This window comes from Catharus ustulatus, chromosome 10 (assembly GCF_009819885.2).
Source record: "Catharus ustulatus isolate bCatUst1 chromosome 10, bCatUst1.pri.v2, whole genome shotgun sequence".
Lineage (NCBI taxonomy): Eukaryota > Metazoa > Chordata > Aves > Passeriformes > Turdidae > Catharus > Catharus ustulatus.
The window spans coordinates 25,483,373-25,509,528 of NC_046230.1; the positions used below are offsets into that span (position 1 = coordinate 25,483,373).

Sequence of the window (26,156 nt, forward strand, 5' to 3'; positions counted from 1 at the left end):
AGGTTGGTCCAAGCCTGGTCCATGCTGGCCTTGGATGCTGAACCTGCTGTGCCCGCTCGGTGAATTCCCCATCGGACACGGCAGAACCGGACTGCACCCGTGGAACCTTCCTGGAGTGGGTTTGGTGCCTTTCTCTGAGCGACACTTTAAATCAAGGGAATGGAGCAAGGGGTGAATTAAGGAATTGTGTTAAGGTGAAATCACACACCCGCGTCTGGTTCTGCAACCAGCTTCCAAACAGCGAGGCTGATAGAAATGTACAGGTTTTGTTCAAAATCGGGGTTTCTGGTCTGTTGTTTCTTGGGATGTGTCATTCTTTTACAGTTCTATTTACACTGGCATTCAGGCAGGATCATCTCGGAGCACATGGCACAGGATTGTGTCCAGATAGGTCTGCAATACCCCACTGAGGAGACTGCACACCCTCTCTGGTCTCTGTTCCAGTGCTCGCAGGAAAGATCCTCCTCCTGTCGAGGTGGAACTCCCTGGGCTCAGTCCCTGCCCGTTCTCCTGCTGCCAGTGCTGGACCCCCGGAGCAGAGCTTGGGCTCGGCTCGGACCCTCCCTGCACCGGGGACACCCGGGGACAGCTGGGGCTCCTCTTAAGGCCGAGCAGCCCCAGCTCCCGCAGCCTTTCCTGGGCACGGAGCCGCTCCAGTGATCCCGATCCAGTGATCGCGATCCGATCCCGGTTCCTGATTCCTGTTCCCGGTTCCGGTCCCGCTGCCCCTGCCCCATCAATCAGTGCTGGTGGGCGGAGCCACGAGTGACGTCACCCGCAGCGCACCAATGAGGCGCGGCCACGCCTGGCACGCGCGGCGCGGGGCGGTTCCCTCAGCGCGGCGGCGCCGGGGCCGCTCCCGGGCCGTTCCCGCCCGCGCCGGGGCCGCTCCCGCTGCCGCTGCCGGACATGGCGCCCGCCATCGCCGCCGAGGAGGGCGGGCGGCAGCGCCGCGCCGGCACCCGCCGGCACAGCCTGGACCTGACGGGCGAGCCTCCCCCCGACGGGCTGCCCGGCGACACCGAGGCGCTGCTACCGGCGCCGGCGCGGGCGCGGGGGTACCGCGCGGAGCTGGGCAGCATCCTGCTGCTGCTGGTGCTGTACGTGCTGCAGGGCATCCCGCTGGGGCTGGCGGGCAGCGTGCCGCTCATCCTGCAGAGCAAGAACGCCAGCTACACCGACCAGGCCTTCTTCAGCTTCGTGTTCTGGCCCTTCAGCCTGAAGCTGCTGTGGGCGCCCTTGGTGGACGCCGTGTACCTGCGGCGCTTCGGCCGCCGCAAGTCGTGGCTGGTGCCCACGCAGTATGTGCTGGGGCTCTTCATGATCTACATGTCCACGCAGGTGGACGCGCTGCTGGGCGACGGCCACGGCCGCGGCCCCGACGTGCTGGCCCTGACCGTCACCTTCTTCCTCTTCGAGTTCCTGGCGGCCACGCAGGACATCGCGGTGGACGGCTGGGCGCTCACCATGCTGTCCCGGGAGAACGTGGGCTACGCCTCCACCTGCAACTCGGTGGGGCAGACGGCCGGCTATTTCCTGGGGAACGTGCTGTTCCTGGCGCTGGAGTCCGCCTCCTTCTGCAACAAGTACCTGCGCTTCGAGCCGCAGCCGCGGGGCATCGTCACCCTCTCAGGTACGGGCACTGCCGGGGTGCTGGCACAGAGCCGGGGAATGCTGTGCTTTGGAGGGGGCTCCAAAGATTCCCTGAGCTGGGACACCTCCCACTGTCCCAGGTGCTCCCAGCCCGTGTGTCCAACCTGGCCTTGGGCACTGCCAGGCATTCAGGGGCAGCCACATCTTCTCTAGGCACCTGTGCCAGCCCTGCCCACCCTGCCAGGGAAGGATTTTTTTTCCTAATAATAATGGTTATATATTCCTCAGCATGCTTCTTCCCTGAGCCTGGAGCCCTCTGTGTTTTGGCGTTGGGAACCAAACAGGTTTGGGTTGTCCCTTGCCCCGTGGCCTGCTTGGAGGCTGGCAGAGCCCACTGCTACTGCTACTGAACTTCAGATTTTTCAGATCTGCCTTGTCATCATCTTGGTTGACCTAAGTACTTTGGAGAACTTCTTTTTTTTTTTTCCTCCTGCTTTAATGGCCATGGACTGGATTACTCTTTAAAAAAAGCAAGACAAAGTCTCCATCTGGTCAGAAGGAAGAGGGGAATGAAACAAAAAAAGATTATTGTAATATGATATTTTTTAGAGAATAGAAGTGAAGGTGTTCAGGGTTGAGCATGAGGCCAGTTTCTGAAGGAAGACCTTTTAGTAAATTAAGGGAGATTTGCTTTTTCTCTTCAGTGTGTGGTAATCCAAGCATAACTAGCTGTTAGTGGAGGGATGTTTCTGCTTGCTGGGATTTGGGCTCTTTCTCAGAAAGGTTCTGTGTGGTGGTTGATGTCAGGGGTGTTACCCAGGAGATGTTTTGAGTGCACCTGGTTTGGCTGCAAGTTTGAGGGAGGACAGGCAGCCCTGGCACCACTCTGGCTCTCTCAGGGTGACCCTGGCAGTGAAGAGCAGATCCTCACAATCTCATCTCTTCCCCTCTCACACCGATTGCCTTGCCCTGTCTCAGAGATCAGGTATGCCAAAACAGGCTGGAATTGAGTGGAGTTTTGCTTTCTGTCCTGCCCCTTGCTCAGGGGTGAATCAGGACTGCAGTTTCCAAGGTTGCTGTGCTTTCCTGGTCTCTGCAGCTCTCACCTCTGACTCGCCCTCCTCTTTGCTCCTGTGCCTGGCCCGTGTCAGGGAGCAGAGAGTGGCCCTCCCAGTATCCCAGCTGTTCCTGGCTTTCCCTGGAGCTGTGCTGGCGTGTCCCTTCCCTCTCCCTGCAGTGCACACTGACGTCTTGGCTGCTGATGCAACTTGCAGGCACTGCTGTTCAGGCAGCTTGGCTTGGCTGTACTTCCCTCACTGTTTGGTTTTTTTTCCTCTCAGGGCTGTTGGTACAAATGGATTTGTTACTATTACAAAAGTGCTGGTTTTAAAAGATACTGTCCCAAACCCAAACAGCACCAATGCAACCTCTCTAACCTGCCCTGGAGTACTGATGTGGGTGGGGTAAGAACAGCAAATAACTGACACTGGAGTTGCAGGATATGTTTTTTCAGGTGGTGAAACTGTAAGAAATTTCTGTTTCCCAGTGGTGTGACTGGCACAGTTTGGTGTTTCCCTGGAGCAGCTGAGAGCAGCCAGCTCACCAAGAGCACAGGGACTCACTGTCCTTGTCCTGGCTGCAATGGGCTCCTGATGAGCAGGTTTGGGCAGGTAAAGCAGCAGAAAGCTTCACTGCTGGAAAAGGTGAATGTTTTCTGCCAGCTCAGAGCTCTGAGCACTTTTGTCAGAGGATAAGCTCAGTGCCAGGGAAAGAACAATTCAACACTGCATGATCCAGAGGGGCAGCACCCAGAGGGAGCAGCTGGAGCTGTGTCAGAAGAGGCTGAGGTGGATATCAGGAAAGGCTCTTCCCCCAGAGGCTGCTGGGCACTGCCCTGAGGCTGCCACAGCTCCAGAAGCCTTTGGACAAAGTTCCCAGGGTTGTCTTGTGCTGGGATTGTCCTTGTGAGTCAGTCCCAGCTCAGGATATTCTGTGAGCCTAAGTCGGGTTTGAGTTGTTGAGAAGCAGCAGCAGCATTCATTGTTCTCATTAACTTGAGGAAATAATATGGACAAACCTAAAACCATCATCAAATTCACCAAACCAAAGGCTGTGTTGGGCTGTGTCAGGCTGAAGTGCCAGAGAAGGAAATGGGAAAAACCCTTCTGTGGGCTGATTGTCCTGGCACATCCAGGGGTTTGTTTAGCACTTGCTGTTGTGACTTCTGGTTTTGTCAAAGCAGGGGAAGCTCCCTGGCTGGGTTTGTGATTCCTGCCTGGTTTGCCTGTTCCAGCATGAAGGACAGGGAAGGAATGAACATGAGCACAGGACAAAGGTGCCCCTTCAAGGCCACCCCCACTCCCCTGTGCCAGGGACTGTCACAGTGACTGTGGCACTGCTGTCCCTCCTCCTGGGAGCAGATCCTGCTCACTCACAGCTGTTGGGACCTGCACCACCTGGCTGTCCTCAAGCCTGATGCATCTCTGATCTAGTTCAAAAACTTGTTTTGCCCCATCTCAGTGGTTTATTTTGTTAGTAGCAGTGCAGCTGCAGAAACAAAATAGGGACAGGGGAAGCAGCAGTGGTACTGCAGGAAGTTTATGCTTGAGATCTCTTATGTAAACTCTGATTTAAAAGTTCTTTTGGTTGTAGCCTGTTAGTGACATTCCTTGTATTTGAAAGGAAATGTTCCTTATTTTTGTGTAAACTGCCTACAGCCTCAAAACCCCAAATTTTTCTTGTCTGAATTACTATATATATTTATGGTGTGTTTTTTTCTTTTTTCTTGCTTTGCTTTGTTGCTGATGCAGCCCCTGCAGTGCTGTGCTGCAGCTGACAGGGCTGGCCTGATCAGGAGCACTCATGTGATGATGCTCTGAGCTATTTCTATCTCCATCCTTGCACTGTGTCTCACTGCAGTGATAATGCTCAGGGTTATTAATAGAGAACTCCTCTACCTCCTTTGTAGCCAGCAGCTGTGGTTAATGAGACTCTCAGAAAATGCATCTTTCCTTGAGGATGTCTGTGTAGGACACCTTTTTTAAAGGAAGAACAATCTGACAGTGTTGCTTGTGATGTTTATTTTAGAAAAGGGAAAAGTAACAGAAATTGTGTGAAAAGCATTTTTTCTGTTACCTGAGAGTGGGACACACCTGGAGCAGTCCCTGCATGTTTTCTTGCATGCTTGCTGAGCCTGTTCCCCTCCTGTGCAGGAGAAGCAGGCGATAATGGACTGAACCTTTGTGCTGTCTCTGCCCTTTCACCAGCCCTGCTGCTCCTTCCCAGAGTCTCCCTGAGGCTGCTGGAGCTGCTCCTGACCAGGAAGATTAAAGGCTGCTCCTGTCCTACCCTCTGCACATGGCTCAGTTCTTTCCTGCCTCTGTTATCTCGAATTGACCACTCATTAAATCCAAAAGTTCTCTCTTGGTGTTTTTTACTGCCCCCCTTGAAGGCTGGCCAGTCTCCACTTCAGGCAGACAAATCTGAGGACTCCTTACACTCTGTAAAAACTTTTCCTTGGGCCATCTTCCCGCTGCTAAATCACATTTCCTGCAGGTGGGAGATGGGTGTGAGATAGGGCAGTGAGCTGAGGCACAGAGGTTCCCTGCCTGCAGGGCTGGGGAGCTGGAAGGAGCTCTGCCTCTGCAGGTTCTTCCCTGGCTCCTCACCCTTCCATGTGGTTTTCCTCCTCTATCAGCCTGTGGTGCTTGTGTGTGTAATCCCTCAACACATTAATTTTTGCCTCTGTTCCTCCTCCAAGGTGCTCACTGTGGTAAGAACCCAGCAGACAGCAGGGAGGTGACCTGGTTTGCTGCTGCTGCTGTGCCTCAGCTCAGCAAACACCTCCTTTCAGAGCAGGGCAGAGCTGTGTCACTGTGTGTAGCTCTGTGCTCGTGGTTTGCTTTTGCTGTTGTTTTTATTCCACTTTGATTATTAGGTTTATATTCTACAACTGTCAGTCATGACTGCTACAAAAAAAAAAAAATTTATTTCATTTTATTTTCCCCTCCAGATTTCCTGTTTTTCTGGGGAGCTGTCTTCCTAATCACCACTACATTGGTTGCCTTTTTGAAAAAGGAAAACCAGGAGCTAATACCAGCAAAGGAGGAAACAAAAGGCATCACTGACACGTACAAGCTGCTATTCTCAATAATCAAGATGCCAGCAGTTCTTACTTTCTGTATCTTGATCCTCACTTCAAAAGTAAGTAAATACATTTAAGAATTGTTAAATGCTGGAAGGCTGCTGAGTCCCTGGGATATAACTTAGTTTTGCTTTTGGCTGTCCTCAGAGTTGTGAATTTTCACATGAAATTGGAGCAGAATGGCTCATCTCATTGTGCTGAGCAGGGCTGTGCAGCAGGAAAGCTTTGTGGGAGCATTGAGGAGAAGCTGGGTGACAATGTGGTGGTATTAAACCAAAGTACATTTTTAACAGGCTGTGTAGCCTGCAGTGAAGAGGACAGAAAATGTTTCTTTTTAGCTCAGAATGCCCAGCTCTGTCCAAGCTGGGTTTCCATGGCTCCTGGTTGGACACTGAGGATGCCAGCAGCAGTGAAGGCACAGGAATGAATGGCAGTGCTACTTAATGTTCTTGGAATAGTTTTGGCTCTGATGACAATGAGAGTGTGCAAGTGTGGAACATGTAGAACTAATCTGGAAATCAAATCAGGCAGAAGTGCCTCGTCCTGTATCCCATTTCTCAATTTACATCATAGAGAGTAAATTGAATTTCTAGCCAAACTCCCTGTTCTGCACAGCTTATTTTGTCTCCTTGACATTGCAGGTTGGGTTTTCAGCAGCAGATGCTGTAACAGGACTCAAACTGGTGGAGGAGGGAGTCCCCAAAGAGCACCTGGCTCTGCTGGCAGTTCCAATGGTTCCTTTGCAGATCATCTTGCCTCTGGTTATCAGCAAATACACAGCGGGCCCCCAGCCCCTGAACACCTTCTACAAAGCAATGCCTTACAGGTAAAGGCTCATTTTAGTGAAACACAGTGTGTGCTCAGTTTGTGTGCTCAGATCACCTGGAGGGTTTTGTGTGCAACTCTCTGACTTCCAGATCCAAAGAAGTGTGTCAGGATTGCCACAGTGAGTTGATCTGTGATTGATGCAGTGTCACTGTGTGGAGGCAGAGCATGAGGTGCTTGGGATGTGCATGTACAGCAGCATTAGAGCAGTGCTCTCCTGCTCCTAATTAACAATGTCACTGCTTGACAAATTCTTGATATCTAATTCTGATACTTGATATCTAATTCTGAGATAGATATAACTATTTTAGTGTACTCTCTGTGATTGTTCAGTGGTTGCTTTGTATGGAGGAAACACAGGGGAAGAATAACTTGGAATAATAAATCATCTTTCTCATCTCTCCAGGTTGCTGCTTGGCCTGGAATTTGCTCTCCTGGTGTGGTGGGCTCCTAAAGTAAAGCATGAGGGAGGATTTCCTGTGTACTACTACGCTGTGGTGGTGCTGAGTTATGCACTACACCAGGTAACACTCACTGTGTGGTGAGGGGAAATGCTGTTCCCTGGCTTGTCCTGGGTCTCACTGGAATCCCTCCAAGCCTGACCTGTGCTGAGTGGCAGGATTGACTTCTAATACTCTAGGAATACTCTAGGAACAACACTTGTTCCTCCCTATTCCCTGTGCTCCACTGACACCATCTGTGCAGCTACTGTCAGTTGTCTGTGTCTGCTGTAGTTCCCCAAATTCTTTTTTCCCCAGACCCAGAAGCTCAAATGCCCAGAGCAGCTGGAGAAATCTCAGAACTATGTCTGAGCTTGATAGGCATGGTGATGAATGTGCTGGTTGTGCAGATAAATAAAGTTATGTGATCCTAGTCCTAGGGAAAAAACGTGATTGTTGGAGGAACATCATAGAGGATCTGATCCAAAGACCTGGGAAACAAACACCTGGTACAGCGTGGTGTTTGGATCAGAACTGAAATGTGTGCAGTGCCTTGAGAGGTGATTTTAATTGCAGAAAGGTTGTGTTCAGTGCTATTTTAGCTGGCTGATTGTATTTCAGTTTGATAACCCAAGTCATGCCAGTGCATGTGAGGCTGGGTCTGTTGCAGCACAACTTGAGCCAAGCAGCAATGCCACTCCCCGTGTCAGCACAGGGACAGGCTGAGGAGGAGCTGCTGTGCTCAGGGGATGCCTCAGCAGGGTTTTCTGCTGGGAGTTTGAGCTGTGTCAAACAGAGGGCTGTGTTTGTCCCCTCAGATCACCCTATACAGCATGTACGTGGCCATCATGGCCTTCAACGCCAAGGTCAGCGACCCGCTCATCGGGGGCACCTACATGACCCTGCTCAACACCGTCTCCAACCTGGGGGGCAACTGGCCCACCACGGTGGCCCTGTGGCTGGTGGACCCCCTCACTGTGAAGGAGTGTGCTGGGGCTCAGGGCCACACCTGTGCCACTGCAGCCACTGCAGAGGTGAGTCTGGGGGCTGGGGGAGTTCTCTGCTCGATCTCTCAGCTAAATGGCTTCTTGCAGTATTTTTGTTGCCTTTGAAAAGCTTCACAATGTGTAGCTTGTGCTTAAAAATTCTCACTGCTGGAGCTCATTTCCTGTCTGATAAAATCCAGTCTGTTAGCACCTGCACACTCTGAACAACCAGCCCCTCACTCAGGTTTGCAGCTGCAGGGTAGTGAGCCCTTTCTTCCTATGCTGAGCTGGGGGAAGCAGCAGGCAGGTGCCCCATTCTGTGCAGAGTGAGGAGGCTGTGGCTATGGCTTTGAGCTGTGCAGTCAGGGCCTCTGTCCTTGGCAGCCTCTGTCCCCCAGGGCCCTCCATTTCTCTGGTAGGTTTTTCTTCCTCCTGTCTCCCTGGAGGCCTCTTATCTGCCTGCCTTGATACCTTCTCCAAGATGCTGCTGTGCTCTCTGATTTTGGTGTCCACTTTCCCCATGAAATCAAGTGGGACTGGCAGGCTGCCCAGTTCTGGGAGCCCTGTGGAAGAGAACAAAGAGCTTGCTGTACACAGATCAAACAACAGGACACAAAACTGCTGGGAAAGCAGCATTTCAAATTCACCTCCTCACAGCAAAGGAGACATTTGACATGGCTGAAGAGTGGAAATGTTTGGGTTTTTTTTTTTTGTCTGTGCTCATGACTGAGATTTATTTCACTCCTGAATGCCAGGATGCCTTAGGATGTGGAGGTTCTGTAAATGATCAAAGTGTTCTGGAGTCCAGCATGACTTGTCTGAACTGGAGTTGCAGTTTTTGCTGGTGCAGAGGGGAGGTTGCTGCTGCAGCAGATGATTTCCCAGCCTCTCACTCGTTAGCTTGTCCCTAATTAGGTTCCTTGTGTCTCAGCCTGTACTGAACTTGAGTCCTTCCTCCTTCACTTCACTCCTCTGATCTTTTCTCCTGACATTCCACCACCACCACCACTCCCTTCTTATTCCTAATCTGATCTTGACATGTCTCAGAATAATGAAAATACTGGCAGAGCCTCAGCTCAGAGACTGGATTAATCCTGGGATTAGAGCAGTGTTGAAAGCCAAACAATAGCAGAAACAATCCTGGGCTGTACAATCACCCTGTGAGTGCTGAGGGTTTCTCTTCCAGTTCAGAACCATCCTGGGTGTGTTTCTTCCAGATACAGAATCCAGAACCATGGAATGGTTTGGGTTGGAAGGACCTTACAGCCCATCCAGTGCCCCCCTGCCATGGCAGGGACACCTCCCACTGTCCAGGATTGCTCCAAGCCCCAATGTCCAGCCTGGCCTGGGGCACTGCCAGGTCTGGGCAGTCTACAGCATGGATGGCTATGAAATAAATAATGTTTCTCTCTGAGGTTGGCAGCAGTGGCTGCACCTCCAGGCCCACATGGACAGTGGGGCCATCTGTGTTTTCTGCAGTTTGCCCTCTGGGCTGCTGTGCTCCATTTCCCACTTTTACAGCAGGTTTGGTTCTTTGTTACTTTTCATGCTGCTGATAAGCCCCAAAGCCTCTCTGCCCAGCTGCATAGGAAGCAACAAAGAGTAAACAACTGTCTGTAGTGCTGCCCAGGAGCAGGGAGGCTGAGGGTTGTGTGCTCAGTGCATTAACCTGTGCTCTGTTTTAGCTGTGCACAGCAGCTGGGGGCTCCTGTGTCACCACCCTGGACGGCTACTACGTGGAGTCTGTCATCTGTGTCATCCTGGGCTTTGCCTGGTGGTTCTTCCTCGGACCAAAATTCAAAAAGCTGCAGGACGAAGGACAGTCTTCGTGGAAGTGCAAGAGGAGCAATTGATGCACTTAGGTGTTGGATGGACCAGCAAGGTGGTTTTAGTTTTATTACAAAGACATATCCCATAATCAGCAGCCCGGAATCTCGGAGTTCCTGTGCCACACCAGATCAGTGTGGCTGAGGCAGGGCTGTGTGTGGCACCACAGCACAGGGTCAGTTCAGAAAGGAATGGCTGAAGCAGCCCCTCAGTGCTCCATGCTCACCCCAGGTTCCACAGGGCACCTCTGGGAACGCTCCAGAGGCAGCAGCATTGCCAGCTGAGTGCCAGCTTTTATTTTCACACAGAAATGATCTGAAGGGCAGCTGACCCATGGAAGGATGCCCAGGGCATTCTGACTTGGAGGCTGAGCATGGCACTACGGAATTCCTTGTGGGAAGATCGGTGTGAGATGTCTGTGGGCTTTGCTGCTTCTCACTTTCTGAACTGTAGCCACGCCTCAAAGGATGAAATCTTCCGGAGATTCTTTTAAATGTATTTTCTGGCTTTTATAAGCTTTAAAGATTTATAAGAAAATATTTTTATAAGCAAATTACATTTGTTTAATTTATTTCCGCTGTTTCAAGGCAGTTTGGTTTACGTTCAGGGTACTTTCTTGACGGCACAATGCTGTAAGGTAGGACTGGAGTAACGCACAATCCTCTGAGCCTTGAGTCCTGCAGCTGGAACTGGAGGTGCTTCCCACGGGAGGGCACTTTGGAAGGGGTGAGTGGAGAGAGGAAAACCAACCCATTGGTTTCCCAAACTGTGTTACTACAATTTGAATATCCATCCTGGAAAGCAGTGGGAACACCCAGACTTCCCCCAGCGGGGCTGAGAAGAGTGAGTTGGTGATGACAAAGTTGCCAAATCCCCAGGGAGCTGGTGCAGGACTCGCTGCTGGCGCAATGTGGAAACATTCCCGCTGGATTTCTCCCACTGAGCTCCCTCCTGAGTGCCTTAGGGACCCACAGGTACTGCAGAGGCACTCGGACCCCGCTGGGTGTGTGTGGAACATCGGTATTAAAAAGGAAAAAAACTATTAAACATCCCTTGGAAAGGTGCTCGAGGTTCTCTGCTGTGTTTCTTGTCAATATTTACAGGATTGGGCTGGGAGGGGGTTGGGATCTGCTGTTGCTGTGGTGTGTTTTGGGGGAAAAGTGATACACACTGCCTTTGGGAGGGTGGGTGGGGGCACAAAGGCTCTCCTTGGCAGCAGGAGGAGGACACTGAGGTGCTGGACACTGCTCCTGTCCTCTGTCCCCTCCCTCTCCCTTGGGGCACACACCTCCCACTTCCTTAAAGCACAGCAAAACCACTCCCAAGTGACATCACAGGGGTTGTACTGCCCAAGCTGAACAAAATCAGCATTAAAATATATCAGGTTTATGGCTGCACCCTTCGGTCCCTGTCCCACCATCTCCCCTGCATTAGCTCTGTGAGGCTCTTCAGGTCTGGATCCTCACTGGAGCCACGGGCTGCTCATTTAATTGCATCTCGGGGCTTGTTCCAGCTTTCTTCACTGTGAGGAAGAACTTCAAGTGCAGCAGCTGAGAAATTAAATTTGCTGTGTATCAGATTTGGGTTTTACTTTGCAATTTTTTTTCACTATTTCTAAAGGTGCCAGTGAAGGTGGAACAAGTTATGGTTTGGTGCTTTTAATTTAAGTAACTGTTTCGTAAGTTGGAAATGTTGCTGCTGTGCCAGCCCTTTAGCAGGCTCCTGAAGAGGGCCCATAAAATTTTGATCCTGCTAGTTTTTTTCTGCCAGCTCTGTTTGAAAGTGATTTTGCTTTTTAACATTAGAATTATTGTGGACTTAAACATCTTTAACATTTAAAAAAAAAAACAAAAAACAAAACAAAAAAACCCCAAGAAGAATTAAAACCAACCAAATGTAAAATGTCAAGGAGAAAGGAGGACGTGTGGTACAGGTTTCAGGAGCACAGTGCAGAGTTCAGCCTGGAGAAAGGAAGGCTCCAGGTGGAACTCAGAGCCTGGACAGGGACTGGGACAAGGGCTGGAGGGACAGGACACAGGGAATGGCTCCCAGTGCCGGAGGGCAGGGCTGGGTGGGATCTTGGGCAGGAATTGTTCCCTGGCACAGGGTGGAATTCCCAGAGCAGCTGTGGCTGCCCCTGGATCCCTGGCAGAGCTGCTCGGGCCGATGTCGCTCCATGGCAGGGTGGCACCTGGCTCTGTCCCCCGTCGTTCCCCGTCGTTCCCCGTTGTCCCCCCTCGTTCCCCGTCGTTCCCCGGTGCTGGCGGGGGCGCTCGGGCGCGGCGATGCCGGAGCAGGGCGGCAGCAGCGGCTCGGATCGCGCCGCGCTGGCCCTGGCCCGGCTCTCCGAGTGGGCGGACGCGCACCTGGGGCTGCTGCGGGTACCGGGGCAGGGCGGGCACCGGGGCTGGGCGGGTTCCGGGCCAGGGGGCCCGGCTGGGCCCGGCTGAGCCCCGCTCTCCTCCGCAGGGCCTGATCGCCGGCGCGGCCGTGGCCGGGGTGCTGCTGCTGGCGCGGAGCCTCCGCGTGGTGAGTGCGGGGCCGGGCCCGGGGAGAGCCCGGCACGGCTGCTGGGAACCGGGGAGAGCCCGGGGCGGGCCTGGGGAATGCAGGGGGAGCCCAGCACGGCTGCTCGGAACCGGGAAATGCAGGGGGAGCCTCAGAGTCTGGATCAGCCCGGCACGGCCCCTCAGAACCGGGATCAGCCCGGCACGGCCCTTCAGAACCGGGGTCAGCCCGGCACGGCCCCTCAGAACCGGGATCAGCCCGGCACAGCCGCTCAGGACCGGGGTCAGCCCGGCACGGCCCCTCAGAGCCGGGATCAGCCCGGCACGGCCTCTCAGAACCGGGGTCAGCCCGGCACGGTCCCTCAGAACCGGGGTCAGCCCGGCACGGTCCCTCAGAACCGGGACCAGCCCGGCACGGCCCCTCAGAGCCGGGATCAGCCCGGCACGGCCCCTCAGAGCCGGGATCAGCCCGGCACGGCCGCTCAGAGCTGGGATCAGCCCGGCACGGCCGCTCAGAGCTGGGATCAGCCCGGCACGGCCCCTCAGAACCGGGACCAGCCCGGCACGGCCCCTCAGAACCGGGATCAGCCCGGCAAGGCCCCTCAGAACCCGGGAGAGCCCGGCACGGCCCCTCAGAGCCGGGACCAGCCCGGCACGGCCCCTCAGAACCGGGATCAGCCCGGCACGGCCCCTCAGAACCGGGATCAGCACAGCACAGCCTCTCAGAACCGGGGTCAGCCCGGCACGGCCGCTCGGGCCCGCGGTGGAGGCCCGGGCCTGCCTTGCTCTGCCCTGAGACCCAAAGGGTCCCTTTGTCCCTTTGGCCTGGGTGGTCAGTGGGTCAGTGGTCACTGGTCGGTGGTCAGTGGTCTTTTGCCTTTCCCCAGGGGCTCAGCCTCCCCTCCTGGTGGCTCCAGACAGCCCATTCATCTTGGCATTGTCTTCCCTTTGCCTTAAAACTAAAGATTAGCCAAGCGTGCAAGGTTCACAATGCGATTGCTTAATCATAACGGTCCTGCTGCAGCTACTGATTAACAAGTGAAAAAAGCAGCTAAGTTTATCCAGGTCTTGAGGGGCTGGATATCCTGTCCTGCGGCATTTCCACGGGTTCCTTGTCTCTCCTGTTCCCCTGGGAGAGGTGATGGTCCCTCTGAAAGTCCCACTGTGCACCCTCCCTTGTCCAAACACAGCTGAAACAGCCGCTTGCCTCGAGTATTCTCTGTCCTTCCACACACAGAACTGCTTGTGAATGCTTTTAGCGTCACCCAAATCTTCCCTCAGCCCCAGGATTTTCAGGTCACACTGGACTAACACCACTCTGCTCGCTCCTGGAGAAGCTGAACCTGCTCCCACAGTGTTCAAAAATCACAGTTACCTTCATCTTCCCCCTGCACAATTCCAAGTGGTACAAGGGAACATTTGTGTGGAGTTTTTACTTTAAAATCCTACCAGAAAACACTACAAATTCTTTTTCTCTGTTTTTTGTTTGGTTGGTTTTGACCCGAGGGCCTGTGTATGCATTAACCTGGCTGGTGGAGCTTCCAGAGCAAATGAGATCAGCTTTGAACAACTTTTGTTCCTAGAAACCTCCAGGCTTCCTGCCTGCAAGGTCCCAGATTCCCACGTTCCCAGTGGGAGGCCCTATGGACCGAGGGGAGGTTTGCTGAATAAATAACACACAGCACACACATCTCGAGTTGTGTTTTGGGGGTTTATTTCCAGCAGTTGTACATCAGTGCTCAGCGGGTTTCACAGCTCTGTAGAAGCAGGTCAGTGCTCTGCTAAGGCCTCTTACAGTGAGACCCCAATAAATTAAGACCTCCAAAATTTAAGACACTTCTCCCTCACCCCAAACCTGTGGCTGCTCCATTCCTGTGCCACGGCCCAAGTCTTTGCTGCTGCTCAGCTTGGTTTTCCTGTGAGATCACATAGCCATTCCCTTTGGACCCTCCCAGGCTGTAGTATCAAATTTAATCTTCTTGTGATCTTCTCAAAGCTGTTCACCTGCCTTTGTCCCTCTCCCGGTTGCCTCTGGCATGAAAGGCGGGGTTGTTTCTGCCCTCCCTGCTCCGCCTTTGTTCCCAGCGTGTCTGTCCTGGCTTCCTTTCACCCCTGTCCCAGCCCCATTCAGGCTGCTTCTAAAACACTCTTTTCTCGGGGAATCAAGTGAACTTCAATAGGCATTGCTGGAAAAATGGCAGCTTCTGTTCTTCCTCTAAACCTGGTTTTTATGTCCATGCCGGTGTTGCAAGTCCTGTAAAACAGGGAAAATGGTAAATGTGGAGAGGCTGCCACAGCTTCTGCAGCTGATCACTGTTCAATATATGTCTGTATTTACATGCCACGGTGTCTGATAATAGAGGTGTCATTTCCCAAACTGGTTTAAGAAGTTGGATTTAGTGTGGCTGTAACTGCTCTATATTTTTTCTTTCAATAGACAACAAAGTTCATAAATCCTTTGGACATACCTGTGGAGTTTGTAGAAAAGAATGTGAAACTGAGAGGGAAATTACATCACATCACAGAGAAGGGCCTGGAAATTGAGCACATTCCCATCAGCATTCCTTTCTTCACAGCCATCCAGAGAAAATGTGAGTAATGAGGAAAAGAGTGCGAAGAGCAAGGGCAGAAATGAAATGTGCTGGCCTTAGAGTGGCTGCAAGCTTGAGAGGAAGGGCTGAGGCACATCTCCAGCTCTGCCTTTTGGTCTTTCTGTGCTTTGCAGCTGGGAAACGGGAATAAAAGACGTGGAGAGACCTCTGCAGAGTTTGTCACTGCAGTGTTTGTGTTCATCCCTACGGTTACTGTGATATTTTCCAGCAGCAGAAGTGAGCACTCAGGCAGTGCTGCTTGCACAGCTCATCTCATTCCTGGCAAAAAGCCTCTGTTGGGATTGTGCTTTTATTTGCAGACACCCATTTTTGAGGACAGTTTTGCTACCAGAAACAAACTGTCCATCAGGTCTGTGACTCTCACACTGGCTGTGCAGATACCAGCAGGTGCTGATGCTCTGCCCCTTTGGATGGATGCAGGGCTGAGAGTGGCAGCAGATCTTTTTCTTTGAATGCACAATAAACCAAAACTCATTTTGAATTAGGCAATCTGGAATTTATATTTTTTTTCCTGAAGAAGAGATGAGACCAAATTCCTGTTTGCTTAGAGGAACTAAACGGAATTCTGTTATTCCACAGGAACCAATTCATTACCAACAGCTGAGGGTCTGAGCAAAGCCTGAGCTTTGCCCCAGCCCCAGATGTGTCCCTTTCTTTGCAGGGCAGCCGAAGGGGCTCCTGCTGATCCGCCTGGCCGGGGTGGAGCTGGCTCCAGGTGCCACAGCCTGGCTGCAGAGGGAGCTGCTCCCCACACAGCCCCTGTGGTTCCAGCTCCTGGGGAGGGACAGCTCGGCCTTGAACTGCCTCGTTCTAGTCCACAAGGTAGAGACACAAAGCCTGGCTCTTAGCTGCAGTTTTGGATGGGACTGTAGTCATACAGTTATCTCAGCACATTTAACAAATGTTATTGTTTATGAGTTATCCTCCTTGGTGTGAATTTTAAATGTTAAATTTGCAAGTCTGATTGCAGGAGCAGTTTTTCAGACTGATTCATGGCAGGAATGTGTTTCTTTACCAGTGCCAAAAAGGCATCCTGTAATTCTGATCAGCCTGATGTTTGTTATCCACTGTTCCCTCACAAACGCCTTGCATTACAGAATCACAGCATGGTTTGGGTTGGAAGGGACTTAGAGCATCCAGTCCCAGGTGTCCCATGGGCAGGGACAGCTCCCACTGTCCCAGGCTGCTCCCAGCCCTGTCCAGCCTGGCTTTGGACACTTCCAGGGATCCAGAGCCACCCTCACACTGGCACTGGCTTTTAAATCACCTGGATTCCTCTTCACTTCTAACTTCTGCCAAAGTGTAGGCACAGCCATGAGCAAAGCTTGTCCCTCTGAGGGAGTTCACACCAAACAGCCCAGTTTCAGCGGTGAATATCTATTTATTGTGGTTTTCACAGGGTGGATTTCTCAGCACGTGCTTGAATGAAGAGCTCTTGAGGCAAGGGCTGGCCAGAGCAGCCCGGATTGAGGGGCTGCCCCACCACTCCCGCCTCTACTGGAAACTGCACAAAAGGCTCCTCCGGGCGGAGTTAAAGGCTGTGAGGAAAAAGAAAGGCATATGGAAAGAGCAGAGCTACTCTGAAACACTCCAGGAGCGTATAAGCAGCAGTAAATTCCTGCAGAGGCTGAAGCAGTTTGTTAGAAGCTCGGCTGAGAGGTGAAGAGGTGGGGAGTTCCCCAAGTTGTGCTGTGAGCACAAACAGTGCTGTGATGTTGAGGGTCCCTGTCTCAAACACAAACCCCCCAGTTCACAGGTTACACAGGATAAAACCTCCAGTTCATGGTTATTTAGAATAGATCCCATATCACAACCCACGTGGGATTGAAGTTCAGTAGCAGCATGCAGGCCACCAATGAAAATGTTCTGATGCCAAACTTCCCCACAGTTATGTCCCAATTTTTTCAATTTCCCACCTGCTGAACTCCTCCCAGCTGTGCTGCTCAGTGCAGGTTTGAGGGGCAGAGCCCCTTCACACCTCTGTATGTGCCACTGCTGAGCCCACACTGGACAGAAACCCCATGTCAGGCCTTTGCAGAGCTCCTGGGATGGGTTTAAACACACCCTTTTTGTTTGAATCCTGCTCTTATGCCACTTCTTGGTGTAATTTGTGGTTTGAAACTCATTCATCTTGAATAATGGGTTGCATTGTTAGTGATATAAAAGGTGATTTGTTATGGCTGATCTTAAAAAGCTGATAAGGTTGCAATAACTAAAGTTCCTCAGGGAAAAAAACATCACTTGGTGTATCAAAGAATAGGGTGTCAGGAATCCAAAATTTTCAAAGACAACTTCCATTTGAAGAGGAAAAACCTGTGTTGTTTCTTTCTGATGGTTCTGTAAGTACCTAAAATTAGATGAATAAAACTTCAACATGAAATTTGACAAGGAAGATCAGACTGTGCTAAGAACTTGAATTCTTGCTTTATTTTTGATACACATCTGAAGTATGTGAGTGTATTATTATTTATGTTGTAAATATTCTCAGAATAAAGATTCAGTTTCTTAAGTTTGCTGTTACATGTTTTATATACCAAGCCCTTTACCCTTGTTTAACCTTCCACAGTCACAATGTTTATTTAAAGTGCAGTGTTTTACAGATTTTCTTTTTTCTGTGTGATTGCTTTCCAGTGAAACACTGGAAACACTTTCCAGTGGTACAAAAAATCCTTAATTGAGCACTGTCTGGCAATTAGTTGCTACATCAGCATTTTCTCCGCTGACTTCAGGGCAAAGTTGTGACTGTTAAAATCTTTAAAAACAAAACAGTTTCCTTGGGTAAGAATAGATGTCAGTGGTTCTTTACTCCTTTTGTTCCTGGTGCTCCCAGGGTGAGGCTGGAGCTGGGAGCAGTGAGCCATGAAATACCTGCAGTGTGTTGGAGCCCAGCTGGGGGAGAGGAGGCAGCTCTGGGGCAGCAAACCAGGGCTCTGTGCCTGATGGAAAACGGAAAATTGGGAAAGAGATTCTGGTTTGTGCCTAGCACAGCGAAGGGCTGAGCCAGCACCGTGGCTCTTGGACAGTCTGGGGTTGGGGTTGGCTGTGGCACCTCCAGAGCAAAACCCAAAGCTGGGTTTTAACCCCAAAGTTACATTCAGGCTCAGCAAAAATCCACTTTAGTGGGAGGTTATAGGTGTTCCTGGGGAGTAGGAGGAGCTTTTCCAAGCTGGGCATCATTGCACACTTCTGATTTATTTGCTGTAATAATTAAATATAATTCTGGACTTTGCACTTCTGTTCTGTAGATGAGTCACAGGAGGATTTATCACAGAAATCCACTGTAAGGCTGAGAGAAAAGTCTCAGGAAGCCACATGCTGCATTTCTAGCAGGCAGGGGTGAGGTGTGGGCGAGTGTGAGCCGAGTGTGTTGTTCCCTCACATGGATCTGGGGTTGCAGTGACAAATGATTTCTTGAGGGTCAGGTCCTGTAATTGTTTGTTAATGCTGTTTTCCTTATCACGCAGGGCTTATCTTTAAAAAAAACCAGCCCAGCAGCACACCTCCCCCCTCCGAAGAGCCCAGTTCAGCTCAAAGCTGGGCTTTCCATCTGTGCGGGGCTTGAGAGGTTGCAGATCCTGTCTCTGTGGGAGGCCTGGCTGTTGGAAAAGCAGCAATAGGAGCAGAGACAAATAAAATCTGTCTGAGTACCCGGCTGGGCTGGCTGGGGCAGAAGCAGCATTTTCCCCATCCATAAAACCCCAGGGCTGCTCTCAGGAGCTCCATCCCTCCTTTCACCAACAGAAAAGGCAGTTCTGTGGCTGGGAACAAGGACAGGAATCAAACCTCAGCACTGGTGCCTTTGCCCCCGCAACTCTGATACAACATCTTCAAAGGACCACAGGGAGTGAAAGGAGCCTCCAAATGGTCTGAGAAAACAGCTCGGACCCTGCAGACTTTTTATTGCTGGCATGTCAGGCAAACGGCAACAAACACCCCCGGCCCTGGGGGTGCTGTGGGCATCCCTTGGGAACGAGTGCTGAGCAGGAATAATGCCACAGGAGAGAGGAGAGAGCAGGAATGAGCGGGGCTAATGGCACAGGAGAGAGGAGAGAGCAGGAATGAGCGGGGCTAATGCCACGGGAGAGAGGAATGAGTGGGGAATGAGTGGGGAACAGCGGGGCTAATGCCACGGGAGAGAGTCCCGGGCCGTGCTGAGGGGAGCGGGCCGGGGCTCGGTCCCGGGATGTGCTGAGGGCAGCGGGCCGGGGCTCGGTCCCGGGGGCTCGGTCCCGGGGGATTCGGTCCCGGGGGCTCGGTCCCGGGCTGTGCTGAGGGCAGCGGGTCGGGGCTCGGTCCCAGCCCGTGCTGAGGGCACCGGGCCGTGGCTCGGTCCCGGGGGCTCGGTCCCGGGCCGTGCTGAGGGCAGCGGGCCGGGGCTCGGTCTCGGGATGTGCTGAGGGCAGAGGGCCGTGGGTCGGTCCCGGGCCGTGCTGAGGGCAGCGGGCCGTGGGTCGGTCCCGGGATGTGCTGAGGGCAGCGGGCCGGGGCTCGGTCCCGGGCCGTGCTGAGGGCAGCGGGCCGGGGCTCGGTCCCGGGATGTGCTGAGGGCAGCGGGCCGGGGCTCGGTCCCGGGATGTGCTGAGGGCAGCGGGCCGGGGCTCGGTCCCGGGGGCTCGGTCCCGGGATATGCTGAGGGCAGCGGGCCGGGGCTCGGTCCCAGCCCGTGCTGAGGGCAGCGGGCAGCGCTGCCCCGCCGCTCTCGCCGCACACAATGGAGCAATGCAGCAGGTTGAACGGGTGCGGGGCAGCGGCAACACCAGGGCTGGATCTCGGCCGGGGCCGCCGCAGCCGCTGCCGGGCGCACGGGACGCTGCGCTCCGCTCCCGCCGATCCGCTCCGGGTTTGGCAGGGACGCGGCGGGGGCGGGCCGTGCCGGGCGGGGCGGGAGGCAGCGCTGGCGTTTGAACGGCGCAGGTTGTGCGGCCGCACCGGGGACAGCGCCGAGCCGGAGCGGAGCGAGCCCGGTGAGTGGGGACAGCGCCGAACCGGACCGGACCGGAGCGAGCCCAGCCCGGCGGGGACAGCGCTGAACCGGAGCGGACCCAGCCCAGCCCGGCGGGGACAGCGCTGAGCCGGACCGGACCCAGCCCGGTGAGTGAGGACGGGCGGGACTCACACCCCGTCCTGTGCCCGGTTCCTGCGGCCGGACCGGACCGGACCGTGTCCGTGCGCGCTTTCCCGTGCGGGTGATGCTGTTTTCTCCCGGGGTTTGCGGCTCGGAGTCTTGGTGGGGATTAGCGAGGTGTAACATCTTTTCTGCCCCTTCCGGGGCTCTCGTGGTGCCGCTGCAGCCGCCGGTCACGGGAGATTGGCCGGGACGAGCTCCAGCCGCTCGCCATGTGCCAGGGCAGCACCTGGGCTGCGGGCACTGAAACCGGAGCGAGCCCAGCCCGTGCTCAGTGAGGCTGGAGGGAAATCCCGACCCCCCTGGGGACAGCAGCCAGCAGGGGGTGGGAGCCTGTCCCCACCTGGACCGTGCTGAGAACAGTCCAACCTCTCTCTGCATTGAGTCCTCCCTAAAAATCCCTGATTTCTAATTGCCCTCTCCATTAAACCATTTTTAAAATAAGTACAATGAATTAAATTCCACGCACGTTTTGTTGTAACTAAGCTACTCTGTGCAATTCTGGGAACTTCAACTCCACCTGGCCGAAAAGTGTTTTAGAAGAAGTGTTATTAAATTCCAGGGAGAAAGATATAAGCCTTATCTGATGGACCGGTCATAGGCTCTTTGTTTAAAGTGTGCTTTAACTCCTGAGTTATAAAACACAGTGTTTGCCTGTTTTCAGGGGGCCCTCCTGATTTACTTGTCCTTGGGACTTCTGGCCCACATGTTGCAAAACTTAGGAAACGAAAGAAAAGTTAAGGTGTTATTAAAGAATAATTGCAGGTAACAGTGCTGAAGAGAGGGGCGGCGCTCAACCCTGCAGTGAAGCACCTGAGTTAAAGATAATGTGGGATATAGAAAGAAAATTTGGGGTTTTTTGGGGGGTAAGAGGCAGCAGAGTGCATGCACGCTGTTAAAAACTCTTCCCGGTTCTTTGAGCATCAGCTCCCTGGGATAAGTTTGAGAGTGCTACCTTTATAAAATTTGTTTTTAACTCTGAAGGATGCTCTTTTCCTACTAAAAATGCCTGTCGGCTGTTAGAGAAAGAAACGTTAAGTTTTATCAGCTGAGCGAGAAGTGATAAGTTCACGGGTGCTTTCTGGTTCTGTGCTACCTATTGTCTGTAGAAATGGGGATCAGCTGGTGGGTTGGGATCAAGTGGTGCACAACTCATTATTCGAACAATAGGGGCTCGGCTCGGGAGGTTGCCTAGGGAATTGATTTAATGCTGCTGTCCTTTCAGCCGTTGAGGCGGGTGTCCCGCCATGACTTTGATCAAAATCACCGCTATTTGAGAAGGAGAATAAAATTTTCACTCCACAGAAGCAAAGGAGAGGCCATCCGCTATTAACAGCTCCCAGTTTTGCATGAGCTGATCTGTAATTTAAAACGCTGTCAAGAAATACCCGTGGCAGTAAACAGTTTCATCAAAATACAGAATGAAAATTAGTCCTCTGTTCACGATTTGGCTTCCTCTTATTTCTGGGAAAGACTTTAAGCTCTGTGTTTTCTGTTGGCTTTACAAAGTAACCTTTCTGTAAATGGAGCAGTTTTCCTTTAATGAAATCTGAAGAAGCTGAGTTTTTTTCTAAAGTGTCACCCAAGATCCCATTCAATTTAAATTGATAACGCTGATGGCTCGGCCACGTGGGGTGGTGTGGAGATTTGTTTTGTTTGTTTGCTCTGGGCTTTTTAGTAAGTTTGAACAATCCTGAACGTTAAAAAAACCCGAAAACTCTCCAAATTAGGAACGCAAGTGTCTGTTTGCAGGTTTGCTGGAGAGCTGCTGTATGTCTGCAGCAGGACAGCACTCTGTGCCTGTGCCTGCAGAGGAGGTGAGGCACTCACGCCTGATTGCGTTTTTAGAGAAACTCCTGGATGAGTGCCTCAGATGTACTGGGCTGTGAGTGAGGGTGCTGTACCAGCAGCTTTGTGGCACGGTGGGATGCACAGCATGCTCTGAGCAGTCCTGGCTGCTGTTTTGGGAGGGCCAGCTGGCCAGCAAAGCGTGCTTCCTGGGCAGTGATGCGTTGGTTTGAGCTGTGGCTCTGGGATGAGCCTGGCTGTGCTGCCCTGCCCACAAGCAGAAGGTGCTGCTGGTGGTGCCAGCCTGGTATAACGGCCAGGAGCGAGCTGTGTGTTCTTGTGTACTCCTCTGCGTTTGTTTTCCTCCTTTCTTGTTTATTTTGGGAAACTGGAGCTGTTTCTTAACAAAGGTGGCTTTCTTGTCCCAGTCTCCATGGACACGGAGGGCACTGCTGTTACTCCAGAGATCTGAGCTCGCCCTCTGCTCCCCTGACTTGGGAGCCTTTTGCTGCTCAGCTGACACTGCAGGACCATCCCGGTGTCCTGGGTGGCTGGAGTGATGTGGAGCACAGATGAGAGGGATGGGAGGGCAGGCTGGGGGATTCACAGTGTGAGGAGGTTCCCAGCAGTGCAGATGGGTGCTCACAAAGGTTCCTCAGGGCACTGAGAGCTGGGCAGGTCTGGAGCCTGCTGCAGGGCTAGCAGAGGCCAGCACGGCATGCTGAGGATGCCACCTGCCCTGCTGGAGGCTCAACAAGCACTGAAGGGTGTAAAACCACTCAGGGTGCTTGGCTGTGTGTGTTACAAGTCTTGGCATGAGGTGCCCATGTGAGTCTCTTCAGGCTGAAGTAACTCGGGGTAACTTCAGGTGGAGCCAGGCTGTGGTGCTCTGTTCCAGTTGGGATTTATTGGAACTACCTGGAGTTCTGTTCCTCTGCACACTGAATGTGACCCAGAGTGTGGCTGGGATGGTTTGGGTCACTGTGCTGAGCCTCAGTGAGCTCCTCCTTCTTTGCCTGGTTGTTCTTCCACCCTCAGGTGAAAATAAAAAGGAAGAATGTTAGCAATTCCCAGCTGTGTTAATTGCTGTCCTGCACAGAGGACAGAGGGTGTGAAGAACCCACTCCTGGGGAACCACACACTGAGCAGTGGCCAAGGACACAAGGTGCAGTGCCTTGGACATGGGCAATGCCTTGAACATGGCAGCATTGGCACAAGTCCTTTCCAGGTGTCCTATTTTTATTTCCAGACTTTATCACATTGTGAGTTGTCTCTGTACATTGTAGATTTTCATTTACAGGAAGACTCCTGCATTCATCTGCAGTTTGAAGCCCTCTGTGCAGCGAACCCAAACCTGATTTGGATTGGTGAATGGGTGTCCAGAGCTGGCAGGGGCAGCAGGAAGGTGTGTCAGAAAAACATGGATGGACTGTCAGTCGTATTTACCCATCCCATGTCTGGTGGGGTGAGTGTCACCCTGAACAGAGGGTGCCAGGGGGTGTCAGCTGAAGCTGTGCCTGCTGCACCTCAGAGGCAGCAGCACGCTGCCCTCCTGCAAGTAATTCCCTAAAGAGGAGAAAAATTCCATTTAGCTTCTGGAGGAATGGGGAGCAAATGCTAATTCCCTTTCAGGGTCCGTTGCCATGGGGAGTCAGTTCAAATCCTTTCTAATGCCTTCCTCAGCAGCAAGTTGTGCTGACACATGCTTTTCATGGCTTCCAGAAGCAGTGGGGAAACTGGGAACAAAAGCTGCATGGGAATGCAGAGCCCCAGGAGGAGCAGGGGCTGTTCTGGGCTGGCACAGGTACAGGTGTGCTTGGCACAGGTACAGGTGTGCTTGGCACAGGTACAGGTGTGCTTTGCACAGCCCCAGGAGGAGCAGGGGCTGCTCTGGGCTGGCACAGGTACAGGTGCGCTTGGCACAGGTACAGGTGTGCTTGGCACAGACCCTGCCTGGTCCTCTTGCTCCTGAAGAGCAAATCCTGGCAATTTGTCCTCTAGCAGGACCCAGACTGGATGCAGCCAGGGTTGGGCTGAGCCTTGTCCTCATCTGATGAGCAATGCAAGATGTGCTCAGTGGAGGAATAGGCAAAATACCAGATTAAACCCAGTAACAAAATTTTAAAATCTGCATTTTCAATAAGTCATCTCTCTAAGAGCACACAAGTTCAGTATCTGCATCCCAAGCTCTGTTGTGACTTTCCCCCTTTGATGAGACATCTCTGAATTTGGAGTTTCCAGCAGTTCCCAGGGAAATCCACAGCATTCTTTGCTCCTGTTCTGGCTTGTCCCTTCTGACACCTCTGGTGCCAGCACAGCTGTTCTGGCCTCATGGTACATTTGACTGGGGAACTCATCTGTCAGAAAAATAAACCAAGCAAAAATCTCTGCTTTTACTCCTCCAGACCAGTTCCTAGAGAAATAAGAAAAGGATCTCCTGCTGGATAGTTTTGTTTCCTGTTGCCAAGCACTGTTGATGTTTTTTCCATGCTGGTAATATTTATGGTTAAATATTTGCTGTTCACAAGAGACTGTAACTTTGAGGATATTTTTAAAGCCTTTTCTTTTATACAAGATACTTTAACTCTGCAAAGTAGCCATACATTAAGGACATAGTTAATACCATAGGTTGGTAAAGTTTTGTTTTGTAAGTATGAAAATGATATCAGTTTGTGGGAAAAAACGTATTTTTGTGTCAGCAGTATGGAACTTCCATCTTGTGTGCCTTGCCTGTTCTGCCTGGCTCCCATATGTGTAACTTTAGCGATGTTTATGCAAGTTATTTTGAGTGAATGTTGATATTTGATGCTGATTAAAGTGGAGATTTGCACAGATGATGTGTGGAACCCTTGGAGCCTGGCTTGTGTGACAATTAAATCTAAATCTGCATCAATTTAGACCAGCTTAAATGCTTAGCAATATTTGGGTGACTGGTAGTGGCTTAGTGGAATAAGAAGCCCAAGACTGCAGATGGGTGAATGCCCCATGGAATATTGTAACATTGAGGTTTTGTAATCTCTTCAGATTTGTTTTTTTAGGTCTAACTGAGGCTAAGCTTTTCATCCAAGAACTTCTTTGGTTTGTGGATACTGTTTTCAAAAAATCTCACCCACGTTGGTCAGAACTGGTCTCTGAAAGCTCGAGGGTTGTTCCACCAGAGTTGTCACTTTGGTTAGAAAGTAAAAACATGGATTGGGAAGTTCCTGTTGATGGTTACTGATTAACTAGGAGAGAACCTGCAGCACATTTTAATCTGGTCCAAGGAAAGGAAGTTGGTGAGGGCATTGAGTTTCCTGGTTGTATGTTGTGGTGTGAACAGAAATGCAAATGCCTCCTCTGCCTGTGGTCAGTACCTGTTATTTCTGATATCAGTGTAACAGGGCTGAGCCCTGGGCTCTGGAGCACGTCCTGGGGAAGTGTCTGTGTGCTCTGCACAGTGATTGCCAAGCTGCTGAGTGCTGCTGGGAGATGATGGAGAGCTGGATGAGGAACAGTTCTTTATCGAGCTAAGGAAGTGTAGAGAAAGCCAGGGATCCCCTCTGGGCAGCCTTGTGCTGCTCCTCAGAGCAAGTGAATTTCTTACTTGCTCTCCAACTGAAGATAAGGCACTTCCCTTCCTCCCTTCTAATGACACTGCAGGTTTGTTGTGAAGCTGAATTGCTGAGGTTTTCAACACCACTGCAGGATTCTCCAGGGGAAGTTCCACGTGGTATTTGTCCTTTGGTGTTTATTTTCTGTGTGCAGTGACTGGTTGCTGCCCACACGAGGTGGTGTCATCAGAGATGCTGCATGCCCCCACCACAGTCCCAGCTGCCACACTAAAGCCCAGCCTTTCTCTCTGGACTCTGTTCCTGCTGCTTAGTGCCAGCCAGATGGTGTGTCCTCCCTCCCACACTGAGATCTGTAAAGCTCATCAGAGAGCTCTGGCCATAGCTGGGGCCAGTGCAGCATCATTTCCATCACAGCATTATTTCCACCACACACTTGGGGTGGCCTTTGTGTGACTCTGGATGGCTCTTCTCATTTCTTACCTTTTTAAAAAATTAATATTATTATTTTGTTATACTTTTCCTTTATGTAAATTGTAGATCCCAGTATCTCTGAACTATTTTTCATGCTAAGATTTGTCATTAACAGGCACAAACTTCCAAAATCAGTAGCCTGTTCAATATTCAGTGTTTTCTGGACTTGCCTTTAATTACTTGGAACATTAACTTTGTACACCATTTGGGGCTGAGGAAAGGAATCAGTTTTTTCTGTGTCATACTTCCCATGTGTGTTCACTGGGTAGATATGAGCTCTGAAACTG

At 51.9% G+C, this 26,156-nt stretch overlaps 3 protein-coding genes across 4 annotated transcripts in view; all 3 read left to right on the forward strand.

The window, feature by feature from the left end:
- Window positions 1–909: 909 nt before the first annotated feature.
- On the forward strand, window positions 910–10,879 carry SLC33A1 (solute carrier family 33 member 1). Of its 2 annotated transcripts, XM_033068904.1 has the most exons (6): window positions 910–1,633; window positions 5,606–5,796; window positions 6,379–6,563; window positions 6,969–7,086; window positions 7,821–8,036; window positions 9,674–10,879. In XM_033068904.1, exons 1-6 carry the CDS (start codon window positions 910–912, stop codon window positions 9,839–9,841), a joined length of 1,602 nt encoding a protein of 533 aa, XP_032924795.1. In that variant the 3' UTR covers window positions 9,842–10,879. The 2 variants fall into 2 exon arrangements, with proteins under 2 accessions (XP_032924795.1, XP_032924796.1); XM_033068905.1 differs by lacking the exons at window positions 5,606–5,796; window positions 6,969–7,086.
- Window positions 10,880–12,100: 1,221 nt separating this feature from the next.
- C10H3orf33 (chromosome 10 C3orf33 homolog) lies at window positions 12,101–17,443 on the forward strand. The gene is made up of 5 exons (XM_033068935.2): window positions 12,101–12,196; window positions 12,285–12,344; window positions 14,760–14,913; window positions 15,596–15,756; window positions 16,334–17,443. Exons 1-5 carry the CDS (start codon window positions 12,101–12,103, stop codon window positions 16,595–16,597), a joined length of 735 nt encoding a protein of 244 aa, XP_032924826.1. The 3' UTR covers window positions 16,598–17,443.
- Window positions 17,444–20,010: 2,567 nt separating this feature from the next.
- Window positions 20,011–26,156, forward strand: part of PLCH1 (phospholipase C eta 1) — a 56,325-nt gene continuing 50,179 nt past the window's right edge. Inside the window, exon 1 of the mRNA XM_033068936.2 lies at window positions 20,011–20,025. The gene's annotated coding sequence lies outside the window, so the exon portion shown is untranslated. The remainder of the gene's footprint in view (window positions 20,026–26,156) is intronic.